The sequence below is a fragment of the Falco cherrug genome, chromosome W (genome assembly GCF_023634085.1).
Source record: "Falco cherrug isolate bFalChe1 chromosome W, bFalChe1.pri, whole genome shotgun sequence".
NCBI lineage: Eukaryota > Metazoa > Chordata > Aves > Falconiformes > Falconidae > Falco > Falco cherrug.
Window position 1 is genome coordinate 7,924,346 of NC_073719.1, and position 14,012 is coordinate 7,938,357.

General features: G+C 43.4%; 1 protein-coding gene across 3 annotated transcripts in view; it reads left to right on the forward strand.

Moving 5' to 3' along the window:
* The first annotated feature begins 9,873 nt into the window (after window positions 1-9,873).
* The window catches only part of LOC129734578 (mitogen-activated protein kinase kinase kinase 1-like), a 68,814-nt gene continuing 64,675 nt past the window's right edge, over window positions 9,874-14,012 (forward strand). For all 3 annotated transcript variants that reach the window (XR_008730111.1, XR_008730112.1, XM_055698193.1), the window contains exon 1: window positions 9,874-11,057. Coding sequence is in view for 1 of the 3 variants with exons in the window: in XM_055698193.1 (XP_055554168.1) it covers window positions 10,627-11,057 (431 nt within the window). In the remaining 2 variants the exon portion in view is untranslated. The remainder of the gene's footprint in view (window positions 11,058-14,012) is intronic.

A 14,012-nucleotide genomic window follows, 5' to 3' on the forward strand; every position in this document is an offset into this window, starting at 1 on the left:
AGGACTGCATGATGAAATGTAACCTTCTGTCTTACATACCCTTGTATAACCACACGCTTAAGAAAAGCAGAGTGATCAATGTATATAGTTCCTGTATCTCACAAAGAATATCTGGTTACACACCCTGATATGCTGGCTAAAACTGGCTTGGCTGCTAACCGCATAGTGTTAAGTAAGAGAAGTTTACAGGGCGCATGCGTAAAATCTAGGGTCATCCTAAGGGTGAGCCGAGGAAGACTGCTGACTTCATCCACCGACCACCAGATAGGAGTTAAGAAGACCCTCGGAGATAGAAAGAGCATGCACCACGAAGTACACGCCTATTCCAAGGATCCATTTACATAAACCAACCCTTTCTTAGAAATAGCTATGAATATGTATTAGTTTAGGTATTATAAACCAAAAATAAATCTTGTACGGTGCGCGTCTTGGTGGAGCAGAGACTCCCAGTGCACCCAGCGCTGTTTGCTTGCCTCTATTCACTTAATAAATTGCAAACTTTGATTGTAATCCTATTTGGGGACTAAATCATTTATCAAAATACCATGGTGCTATCAATGTGGAAATTAGTATTAGAGAAGCGTGGAATTACTTTAGATGGGCTTCGGTTAAAAAATATGTTATTGTGGGCGAAAACACATGGAGTGGAATCATCCCCAGCAACTGCTCTTAGTGTGTGGATCTGGGACAATTTAGGATCAACACTGTCAGAAGCTCTGAAGAAAGGGGACAAAGAAGCTTTGGGGCTTATGCTTACATGGGGTCTGCTTACACATGCTGTAGGGGGCTTCAAAAATCATCCAGGTGTGAGTGGGGGCTTGCAAAATCCGCAAGACGCAAATGGGAGCCTGCAAAATCATCAAGACGCAAATGGGGGCTTGCAAAATCAGCAATATGTGAATGGAGGCTTGCAAAGTCCGCAAGACGCTAGTGGGGGCTTGCAAAATCAGCAAAATGTGAGTGGGGGCTTGCGAAGTCTGCAAGACGCAAGTGGGAGCTTGCAAAATCATCAAAATGGGAGTAGGGGCATAAAAAGTCAGCAAAATGCGAATGAGGGTACATTGTTCAAACCTCCCCTGTATCCCCCTCCAGAATACAGACAAGAGGATGAGGGGGTGGGGGAGGGGGAGAGTCTGTGTCCCTTACCAGACGGCACTCCCCAATGCCCCGAATCCCCTAAATCTCTCCAACTGCATCGACTTATACTTGATACCGATTCCAAGGACAACAAGCAGAAACCTCGGTGGACCGACCCCAGCCACCCTGACCCCCCCAACATTTGTGCCAACCCACACTCCTTCCTCCCTCGGCTCCGGCTCCGGCCCTCCCCCCCACCCTGTTGGCTCCGGCCCTGCCTGAGCAGGATGGAAATGCCGAAAACCTGGATTCGGGTCCAACTACGACAACGTTATCAGTCACAGGCAATGAAGAAGTTGGAGGTGGTAAAAATTCTGTTTCCAGTGGTACAGTAATGCCGCACGACCCTCTGCGATTTTGGCAGGCTGTAAGAGATGGGGCATTAAGAGAGGGAAACTGGGATTTAGTAGAACTGATAGGCGGACCACTCCTTGATCTTCCTACTCCTTCCACCGATGAACCGCTTGCATATCCTATTGTATTGGGAGATGCGGCTGCTGGTAATCCTCATGTTCACACACCATTTGCTTGGAAAGTAGTACAGGACTTGCAAAAGCTGTTTCACAGTGTGGGGTGACTGTGTTCTGTCACGCAGAAAAGCTGTTTATAATCTACTGTATTACAGCAGTTGAAATGTATTTTGCTATTAAAAAAAAAAAGGGGGGGGGGGGGGGGGGAATGAAGGGAATGACCCCAGAGGCATGATTAGAGAAAGCATGTTATGTTATGAACTTTCTGAAAAGCTCTGCCGACCATGTGGTGCCTCCCATTGTATGACATTTTGTGTCAATTGGTGACAAGCAGCAAAAGCACAAAGGTGTCTTAGTACACATGAAAGACCCTCGTACTGGGCATTGGCCGGGACCACATGAATTGTTAACTTGGGGGAGAGGTTATGCTTGTGTTTCTACAGATGAAGGTCTGCGATGGATACCTGCTGGCTGTGTGCAGCCTGAGCTTAGCGTGCCGGATCGTGGGAGCGCTGCTGCCGCCAGTCAACCCAACAACTAATGTGTGGTCTCCTTACTGAACCAGTCCTTGTTTGGTGTGCCCTTCCTTGAAACTGACTTTCAGACATTGTTGCAAAAAAGTGAATGTATGCGGGGAATGAAGAATCTTACTGAAAGTCTTGATATTTGGGATAATTGATTAGCTCTGTATAATGTTAACGCAACAGAAGTTGATACTGTTTGCACTTTGAATGTCGCTAGTTGTCTTTAAGTAGATGCTAATGTAGTAGGAGGCTATGATGGGACCATGACACCCACATAAATCAACACGTGAACATGCTAATAAGCATAATGCATTTAAACACAATATAACTTTGGATGAAGCATGTAATGATGTAGTTGATTCATGGAACTGATGGGAACATATTGCAGTGGTTCTTCTCTTATCCGGAGTAACAGCAGGGAAAGCATTAAAGAGTTAAATCACCTTGTTTGGTAGGCAGTTAAGAATGTGAGTCAAAATTGCCACTATTACATAGAAAACAGAGCAACTATTGGCTTTTTGTTGTTGGCTCAAGGACATGGCTGTGAGGATTTTGATGATATGTGCTGCATGGATTTTAGGTTATCATAATCTGAGAAAATATCAGCCATTTGGGCATCCATTCACTCAGTTGGCAGTATTGTTTGTTTGCTATTGCCTTGGTTGCCGTAGTGTTTGCAAGGGCCCTGCAGAACATGACAAACCTGGTACTAGCTGTTCAAAAACAAAAAGAGGGAATTGTTGGGGTGTGCAACAGGTCTGCAGACAAGTTAGTTGACTTCAAAGACTTAGTCATGTATCTTTAAGACAGCCACAAATTGTCAGGTATGTAAACAGGATGTGAAGAACTGGAACTTAGAACCGCAGCATATGGGCACCTACAGCAACAGCAAATAGCAAGCAAGAAGAAGAACACAAAAACCTATCAGGGTCTGACACATGTACTGTCTAAGATATATAAATAGTTTGTATAAACAATAAAGGCCATTTTGTCCGAACCCAGCCATAAAGACATAGTGTTTTTTCAGTCCACCTTGACCTGCGTCACCACAGTGGACTTTTCTAAAAAGGTGGGTATAATAAAGATCTTTCTGTTTGGACATAAAAGATCCCATAACTATTTTTGAGATCTGTGAACTCCTTGTCATCATTACAGCAAAAAGCTATTTTATTTGCTTCTGCCATGGTGCCAGAAAACTGACAGTCTTGGCATAAAGGGATCACATGATGAACTAGGCACTAATGTTACTGCTGAGTTTTCTTATTCTCTGACAGCTGTGAGGGCCTTGGCAGAGTGTGCCTGCTGAATTTAAGAAGAGGAACAGCACTGCCACCACTGCTAGCTATCATGAATGAAACCATACAGACAGTATTACTAGAGGGGCAGGGTGGGATTAACAGAAATAAAAAGGAGGGAAAGAATGATTAATCACATATGCACTGGCTCTGGAGAAAGTAAGAAGGGTGCTCTTTGGAGGGTGTTCTTGCCAGTTCCTTTCTCATCTGGTAATTATTTAGGGAGGCAGTTATCCAGAGGTAACTGTCAAACCGTATTACTTGTCTGCTCCTCTTCTACAGGATCCTCATACAGCTTGTGTGGTATGTGCTGAGTATACCCATCACATGAGACTTGGTTCACAGCCCACAGCCATACTGAGACACACCAAGGCTTTGCCTTGTTTTTGTGTTTGGTGATGGTTGGATGTTTATGCTGTTGTCATGTTACTGTCCTCTGGTAACTGCAGTTTATTGTTGGCACTGCATAATTATGCTGCTGGCAGAAGAAGGATGACAGAGCAGCAGGCAGAGGAAAAGAATAACTGCGAGGTCCTGTTCAGTGAGGAAATGGTCCTTCTTCCATCCTGACCCTTCACGCTTCCTTTCAGTAAGTTGTCATATTGTCCTTAGAGACAAAAATAAGAGCGAGACTCTTGCATCTGTTCCCTTGTAATTTGGAAATCTATAGCTTCCAGTGGAGAAAAGCTTCCACAGTTTATTAACAGCTGCACTTATTCCTTGTGTCTTTGTCTCACAGAGCAGAAGGAATAATAAGTGCCTATGCTGAAAGAAACAACAATCAGTGGTAGAGCAGTATTAAGCTATTGCTAGTCTCCTGGGTCTGAAATGGTACAGTTGCTTTCTCCTGGAGAGTGAACTGATAGTGGTGCTTACAACAGATGTAACTGCTGATCTGGATGAGAGCTATGTTGTCAATTTAGTAGTCTGGAAGAATGTAAGAAAAAGAGCTGACGGCTGCTATAATTTTGGTAGCAGTTCCCAAGTGATATACGAGAAAAGGCTTAACAGGTCTTCCTCACTTCATTATTGTTCCTCTTTTGAGCAATGGATCACCTAGAAACTCAATAATATTAAATCTCTCAGGCTTTTGTCAGGCCTGAGGTAGGTAAATATATTTGTTACCCTGTTATGGCTGGGGAAAATTGAGTCCCAAAAGGATAGTGACTTATTCAAGGTCAAAAAAAATCCTCTGTAGCACAGCCAGGAAGAATATCCAAATTATTGATATTTTAAAAACTATCTGAGGTCACGAATTTAACTGATTTTAGTAGCTAATGCAAGATGTACAAATTATTGACAAAAAAGTCAAGGCAGGACTGTAGTCTAGCTTGCTGATTTCTCCAATCCTTGCCTGTCTTTCATACTTAAATTGCAAATTCTTTAGGAACAAATCACCTTTTTACTTTAGACCATATGGTGGATAGACCAAAAGGTTCCCCAGTTCATGAACAGATGTTACAGGAAGAAAATAGATAACTGTGATGAATGTGATTAGACAGTACAGGGCTGTTAGAAGAAACATCAGTATTAGTTCTTAAAAAAAACGGAGAACTGTGATTATGTGCTTTGGCAGAAAAAGCAGGCTTTATGTACTGCTCTTTTCTTATATAATGTGTCTGACACCTAGATCAAGACGTAATCTTAAGTTTTGTGGATCCAAAACACATTTTTTTAACAGGAGTTCAGTTCTGTGTGAACTGAAATGCAAGGGAAGAAATCTTTAAACACATTTTCCATGGAAATCCACGCTGAAATTAATAGGCAAACCAGTAAGAAAAATACTTAAATAACAGTAAGACTAGACATTCCACATGTCTGAACTAAATGCAGCGACTTCCCTGTAACAGATTATATTTTTACCTGGCTTTCTTTCTCCTGAAAAGTGATACAGAATCTTGAATATGAGCTGGAATTGCTTCTAATAAGCGCACCTCTTATGCTACAAAGTAATAACTGAGCATCAGCAAGATGGCAAAGCATTTCTATAGGCAACAGAGACGTCAGCAGATTCTCAGCAAGTCCTAAGAAACAAGAATGAAAAGGACCTCAGACTCTAACACCTCATTTAGTTGCTTCACTTCTCCATTACACAGAGTAATAGACAGGAAAGAATTATTGCTTAGGAGCAGGTTTGCTTTCCTTTTCTCACAATGGAAAGAATGAATGGAAGATCAAGGTGGGGGTAAGTCTTTCTACAGAGATGAACAAGGCAAGGAAAATCCGGTTTGTATACAGTATTTAAACACTTTTTGCATGTTTGGTCAAAATCAGAAGCTATGGACTGCATGTGCTGGTTTTGGCTGGGATAGAGTTAATTTTCCTTCATAGTACCTAGTATGGGGCTATTTGGGATTTGTGCTGGAGACAGTGTTGATAATACAGGGATGTTTTAGTTATTGCTGAGCAGTGCTTACACAGAGTCAAGGCCTTTTCTGCTTCTCATACCACCCCACTAGCAAGTAGGCTGAGGGTGCTCAAGAAGTTGGGAGGAGACACAGCCAGGACAGCTGATCCCAACTGACCAAAGGAATGTTTCATATCATATGATGTTATGCTCAGTAATAAAAAACTGATGGAAGAAGAAGGAAGGGGGTATGTTCAGAGTTATGGCATTTGTCTTCCCAAGCAATCATTACACATGATGAAGCCCTGCTTTCCTAGAGATGGCTCTAAACACCTGCCTGCCTATGGGAAGTGGTGAATTGTAGAGTAATGAAGCTGGGTTAATTAGCACTGATAATATACAACTGTGGGTTGGCTTCAGGGGTGGTGGGTTGACCAATGTAGATAAGGTGCAGGTGTGACTGGTTAAGTGGTTGAGAGCCAATGAAGAGAGAGCAGCTGAGGAAGAGAAGGTGAGAGAGGAAGAAGTAGAGAGAGAGAACACATGCCCTGGATGAGGTGAGATGAGGAGAAAGCAGTAGAGGGATTGGCATGAAGAATATGTTGGTATGAGATGGTAAAAGACCTTGTTGCACCTTGATAGTTTGGAGAGTGCTGTGACAGTGAATGAATTCCTTGTTTTGCTTTGCTTGTGTGTGGCTTTTGCTTTACCTTTTAAACTGTCTTTATTTCAACTCATGATTTTTCTCACTTTTACCCTTCTGATTCTCTTCTTCTATCCCATTGTAGGGGGAGTGAGTGAGTAGCTGTGTGGTGCTTAGTTGCCAGCTGGGGTTAAATCACAACACTGTTATCTTTCGTATATATTGTGTTTGTGGATGATGGTGTCTATGTTATATATTCAGAGGCACAACAGATTCCTATCTCTAGTGTGTTGAAAATTGTTGGCTATTCATGATACTGTTACAGGTTTTGTGCAACAAGGAAATTCCTTGGCTTGCAAAAACTTAGTGTGTTCCCAAACAGAACTTTGTGTAAAACAGTTGATGTTCCAAATGTTGTATGTTGGTAACTTGAGGCCAAAGGCTTCTGTTTCATAACAAACCCTGGGTGCTACTGGTTATGACTTATGGGAAATGGGGTTACTGAAAACTGCTAAGAGTCTCATATTACCCTCCAGAGCTGTATTTTAAATTGGCCCATTGGAACTCAACAGTTTGATAGACTGAGAAAGAATATGTGTAAGAGATAACTCGGTATCTTTTTAAGTCTTTCAGTAAGTTTTATGCTTTTTGCAATTAGGTCAACTCATTGATTAAGCACAAAATAATTTTTAAGAGCAGATCACAAGAAAACACAGACATCGATCAGCATGTTCAATTAATGGTTTTAGAAGTTAGTACTTCTAGTAGAGCCTCTACTATACAGTGCTTCTGTTCTATTCAGAAATCTATGTTGCATACAGGTATTACATTACCTAGTATTCTGGAATGAGGCATGGCAGGTATTTTCTCATCTGCCACTGTGCTCCCCCGGTCAAGGCAAAGTGGAGAAACATCCATTCAAAACAATAGGTTGAATATAAGGCTCAAAGACAGAATGTAATTTATTAGATGGGTTTCAACCAATAATCAGGCGATAAATAGCTCTTATAAGGCTTGCTATGTATTTTTAAATGACTAAATGGTGAGTCCTTTCCACTTCCCATCTTATGCGAAAAGTAACTCAACCTTAATAGTGCTGGCCTTACTCAAATGGCAAAATCATGGCTTAACAGGGATGCTGACAGCACTTGTCTACACTTAATTATTTCTTACACTGGTGTCTCCTGCTGTCTGTGGATTTCATGTTTTGCTCTGTTCTTAGCTACTTTCCAGAAACGATTTCACCTCGACACACATGCACATTCCTCAGTACCCCATTGCCACTCTGACATTTTGCCTCTAGTTTCCTGTTTCCTTGTCCTTTAAGCCTTGTTGGAGCCTTGGCACAATGGGAGAGGTGTCCCCTAGGACTCTGCCATACTAAAAGGACATTTATGCGCTCTTATTTCTTAGATTTAGTTTTATTAGATTTGCTCTTTTTCTTCTCTGTATCCCTTTATAATCAATTGTCATTCAAAGCTGTATTCCTTTTCCACATAAGTGTTTAGTAAATTCCTAAAGTTGGGGTTTTTCTGTTTAGAGTGCTTTAAAAGTGTAGGTTTCTTTCTGTGAATGGGATGTTATGGCAGAGAGGAATATTTGAAAAGGTATAATTGTGCAGTTTGGGTTTTGTGTTTTTGTTTATTGAAGACTAGAGGATGCTGTGTACATGCAGTTACACTGCCAACAACTGGTAATAATTTGAGTTCACTTTAGCCATCTGCTTCAGAATTTGCACACAGCTAATCTCATCCTGCTTCTACAAAGCCCATACTTTTGTCTGTTCTTCCCTGCATTTAGTAACTTTGACAAGAAGGCTTGGTTTAGGAATCTTCCAGAAAACTGTCCCTAATTTACTGTACAGTTGAGATTTCAAATAAGAAGTCTCAAATACTGGATCTAAGAAATTCAGAACTTATCTTTAAATGTACATTCCTGAGTTCTACATTACTAGAGGATATTTAGATGACCTGCTTATCCCAAAGATGACAATGAACACAACTGACTTTCTCAGTGTCCTTCACTGAAAAACCTTCATAAGAGTAGTTAGAACATGGCATCTTAAGAGACCATTTAAGTGATTCATTTAGTGTGACCTTAAGGCAATGTGCATTGTCCCGGTTTCAGTTGGGATGGAGTTAACTTTCTTCTTAGTAGCTGGTGCAGTGCTGTGTTTTAGATTTAGTGTGAGAATAATGTTAATAACACACCGATGTTTTAATTTGTTGCTAGGTAATGTTTGTCCTAAGTCAAGGACTTTTCAGTTTCTCAGGCCATGCCAGCAAGAAGGCTGGAGGGGCACAGGAAATTGGGAGGGGACACAGCCAGGACAGCTGACTGGAACTAGCCAAAGAGGTATTCCATACGACATCATGCTGAGTATATAAACTGGGGGAAGAAGAGGGAAGAGGGGGACATTTGGCATTACGGCATTTGTCTTCCTGAAAGCATGATGGAGCCCTGCTTTCTGGAGATGGCTGAACACCTGCCTGCCGAGAGGAAGTTGTGAATGAATTCTTTATTTTGCTTTGCTTGTATGTGTGGCTTTTGCTTTACCTAACAAACTGTCTTTATCTCAACCCACGATTTTTCTCACTTTTACTCTTCTGATTCTCTCCCCCATCCTACTGTGGGGTGAGCGAGCAAATGGCTGGTGGTGCTTAGTTGCTGGCCGGGGTTAAACCACAACATAAATACTGATACTATTTTGCGTTTATATCGAGTACCATTTGAAACAGTCTCCTCAAGCTTTTGCTCTTGCAAGTCTAGAGGAAAGATCGTCTTCTAATCTGCTCATCACATCCTTCAGCAAAGACGCTACATCTAGGTTAGCATCACGTATGTAAGACTAGAAAGAATATGCTTTTGTTAGTTGGATGAGAAGTACCTCCTAGTGCTTCAGATCAAAGCAAGTGACCATACTAAAAATAATTTTCAAGATGCTTAGCTAACATTAGACTTGGGGGATACATATCAAATTCTGAGAAATAAGCTTAAGATATTCAGCTAAAGTGCTTTGAACTGTTTTCTACTGTATCCAATGTCACACCAATCTGAAAACAACCTGGTATGCATAGTGACAGTCAGTTTTTCTTTCCTAGTTTCAGATTAAATCAGCATTCAAATAAGTAATTTGTTTAATGGCAGCAGAACAGCACTTTTCTGATAACAATGTATATCCTTCTGTTCTTGCAAAATTAAGTCCCTTCTCCACAGCTTGGAGGCTGAAAGCAAAACCACCCAATTGTGGTCAAGTAGAAATCTAGACCAAAAGTAAATTTTACTTGGATGTCCCCAATGTTCTGGTCACGTGATGTCTCCTGCTTTTCTTCTCTCTCCCAGTCTCTTGGGAAACAGTTGCAGTGATAGGTATGTGGCAGGCTATAATCTAAACTAAATGTGCATGCATATGCACACAGGTGTACTCTGAGACATTAACACTTCTAAGTAGTTACGGACATAGAAAAGTATCAGAGGACAGGTGAAACAGCATCTGCCAAGTGAGGGTGACTCAGAGAAGAACACGTGAAGGCTGCCAAGAAAGAACATGTATTGAATTTCATACTAATTCCCAGAGACAAATGAGCAGGTAAGTCTGGGCATAGCAGCAATTTCAAGGTGGCTCACCGCAGTACTGGAAGGCACTACAGGGATTTTGCTCCTTTCTCACCTGGCTCCTAGGGAGGACATGGCCTGAGGAGGTTTTGGGAGTGCTAGGGAGAGGGAGCACATAGACGTGGTGTTGCGAGCTGGAGCGAGGGGCCACCAGGAGCCGGCCCACATTTTGAGATGGGCTTCCCTACAGCGCCGGTTCCTCACAGGGAGGCGGCTGACCCACACGCCCCGGTTTTAGGCCTCGAGGCTGCCAGAGTACCCGCCGCTGTCCTGCACATAGGAAGGGTCACGTGGGGACGGGGACACCCTCCCCATCCAACACCGCCAGCTCCCGATCGCGGCCCGAGCGAGTCCGCCTGCGACGCGACCCGCCGCGGCACGGCCCCTGGCGAGCAAGCGCGACACCAACACCTGCATGGGGGCGGACGAGATGCTGCTGCGGGTCGCCGCACCTACAGGCGGCCGCCCCGCCCCGCGCTGCCTGCTGCCACCAATCCGCGCTCGCCTCCCACCCTCTCCCTACGCTGTTTCCGTAGTGGGTTGGTGCAGTAGCTTTCTCTGAGCCTCGGGAGCCTTATGTGACTTGCTAGAGAAAATGGCGGCGGCGAATTGTACTTCGTCGTCGGGGTTAGCCTTAGGCAGCACTGCGGTGGCTGTCGCCGCCGCCGGGAGCCTGAAGGGCAGCATAGGCACGGAAAGTGTCGTCGGGAGCGGTGGGGGGCTTCTGCGGGAGGCGGGCGGCAGTGGCTGCCGCGAGCAGTGCTCTGACTGGAGACGAAAGCAGCCGCGCAAAGTGCGGAGTGTGGAGCTGGACCGGCTGCCTGAGGCGCCTCTCTTCCTCGCCGCCTTCTTGTCGTCCTCTTCACCGGAACCTCCCGAGACGCTGCTGCTCCACTACCTGCCTGGGCCACGCTCCAGCCTCGTCAGCCCAACTGCCTCCCCCAGCCGCTGCGTCGAGTTCCTGGAGCCGCCGCCGGGGACCTACCCCTCCGCGGAGCGAAGGATAGAGCCGTGTCCCCCCGCGAGGTGAGGGGAAGCGGTGGGGCTGTTCCCACTCTTCCGCGGGCGTCTGGCTGGGAGTGGATGTGAGGGTAACGGGAGCTGCCCGCGGAGTGCTGGGGCGCAGTGTGCAGCTCGTCCGTCGCATTCCCCTGGGGGCGTGGAGCCACCTGGTGCGTACTTGAGGGAGTGCTGGATGCTGGGCTGTTTCGCGGGTCGCCCGCAGCTGTCAGCGGCGCGGGGCTGCGCGGAGCCCAGCAGCCGGCGCTGGAGAAGCGGGTCGGGGCGGCGCGTCCCTGCACTGTGGGCGATTAGCTGTTAAGTAGCCGGGCCGTGTGTGTGTGCTTCTATGTTTAACTTTTGCCGGAGTCCCAAAAGGTTTTGGAGTTTGAGTTTGTGATGGTGGTGGCGGGGACCGGGGTCGGATGTGTCAACCTTTGGATCTCGGCGTGAGTAGAGCCTGTTAACTCTTTCTACAGCTCTGTCGCCTCGGTGCCAGAGCAGGGCGCGGCGTGGTTCAAGCGTCAACTGTGCTTCTGCTTCGGGTGCTCACCTGGTACCTGACCGCTTTCTGCGCTTTCCTAGCAATTTGCTGCACAAAATTGAGTAATTTTATTTTTTTTTTTCTTGGGGGACGACGACAACTTAAATGAAGTCTAATTCTGACTTGTAGCATCGTGATATTGTGGAACTTTTGGTTTTTTGGGTGTGTTTTTTTTTTTTTTTATCCTTAGTAAAGGCCGTGGGGGAAGGAAAGCTTTCAAACATGTGTCCCCTCTTTTTCAGAGAGAAAGTAATTTTATGGTGGTTCAGTCCAGGTGATACATTTGAGTGGTTTAATTTAGTGCCCTTCTGTTTGTAGTCCATGTTTGCCTTCCATGTTTTATTTGATAAGCCCAGTTTCTTGAGGTTTTATAAAACTGCCCATACTATGCCTATTTGATATATGTGGAAGTATTCAGGGTGAAAGTGAACATGTCCATGGTGAAGCAGTTTAAGTATTTCAGAGCATGTTTCAACTTTAATATGTACTTGCTAGGTCTAACTGGTATGTGTATGGTAAGGCACTGAAGTAACGGTGTAATTTTGATGTGAAACTGATAATTTCACATGGATTTCTTGTAGGGTTTTATATGATATGGACTGTGTAGTTTAAGGAGTTAGTATTAACATCAAAAGATCTATTTTAGTGCTGCCTTACAGTTTTTCTGGCTAATTATTTAAACCTCATGAAAAATCTAGTTCCAGTTTGAACAGATGGCTTATGTGTTCTTTTTAGTTGTCTTATTGCAGTTAAACCACAAGGATATTTTTTTTAAAGTTTGACTTGACTTGGAACTACAGTACAAAAAAAATGGTTTATAGACCAGTGTCCTGTTTACGTGAATTTTCAGCAATTCTGATGGATTTTGGCCTATTTCTAGGACAATGTAAAAATACTTGTGGTGTGGTCCTAACATATAAGAAATGTCTCTGTATTTAAAGAAGGATTCATAGGAAATCAAGTGTTTCAGGAGGCGGGGGAAAAATCACGTATGAATTTTAGCAGGTATCTTGAGCTTTTTTTATAACTCCTGGCGCTATCTTTGAGTCATGAATTTATAATGTACTGTATCTCATAATATGGCTGTATCCAGTTTTATGGCTTTCAAGGAAAATAAAAATCTGGGTTGGAACATGTTTAAAATGCCTCTGTCTCCTGGTGATAGTAAGAGGGAGTTGGCTTGATAGAGGTTCGGGAAGGTCACTACAAGTCACATTGCTGAAACATTGAGTCCATCCTTGCTAGTCAGTCCCACAGCAGCAATAACAGAGCAGCTGTGTATTTTTTCCTTTCACATGGACAATTTTGCTTATAATAAGTACTTGTTTTTGGACAAGTCAGTGTTTTGAGTGTGTGTGTGATTTAAAACCCTTCTCCCTGAATGCTTTGGCATTCAACTAGGAGTGTTAACAAATCATAGAAAATGCTAAATGCCAAGTGCTTTTCTCTTTAGTGTTTTAGTGAGATAATCTACTTCTCAACTGTCTTCATGATAAATTTAAATGCATAGCAGCATTAATAGTGATTTTTCTTCAGAAATAGCCTATAAATGCTCATGTAGAGTATCTCGGTAATTCTGTATGTTGTGTTACCAGTAAATAGATGTTAGACAAAGTACTACTTTGTCAGGCCATATAAAGAATTTAAAAGATCTCTATGTACTTATTATAATATTAACTTGCTCTAGCTGAAGGAAGACTAATTTGTATGCGAGTAGCAGTTTATTACATACTGAACTTGTGCATGCAGCTGTTGCCCAGACATTTAAGAGGTGAACTGAAGGGCATAATCAAAAAAATATATGTTATTGTATCTTTAAAAGTATACAATGTTACTACTCCTAATAACACAGAGTATAATAAAATTGCTCCCTGTATACAATCTAAATGAACTACTGATTCCCAATTCATCCAGGTGCAGTTCACTGATTCTGTGTTAATTTCAGTTTCAAAGGTCGGGTCTCTTTTCACTCCCCTTCTTCCAGAGGGGCGCACTCTTCACTCAGTATAGTGAATCCTAGAGTCTATTCCCTTGTGGTTCCAGCTAGGATGGAGTTAACTTTCTTCTTAGTAGCTAGTACAGGACTGTGTTTTGGCTATGATGTGAGAACAATGTTGCTAGGACACTGATGGTTTTAGTTGTTGCTGGGTAATGTTTATATTAAATCAAGGACTCTTCAGTTTCTCAGGCCTTGCCATGCTTGAGGGGCACAAGAAATTGGGAGGGGACACAGCCAGGACAGCTGACTGGAACTAGCCAAAGAGGTATCCCATACCATAGGACGTCATGGGTGGTTTATATACTTAAGGGGTTAGCTGGGACCTGGGGATCATTGCTCGGAGACTGGCTGGGCGTCGGTCAGCGGATGATGAGCAGTTGTACTGTGAATCACTTGTTTTCCTTTCTCCCTTTTCCTTTGGATTTTATCCTTTCCCCCA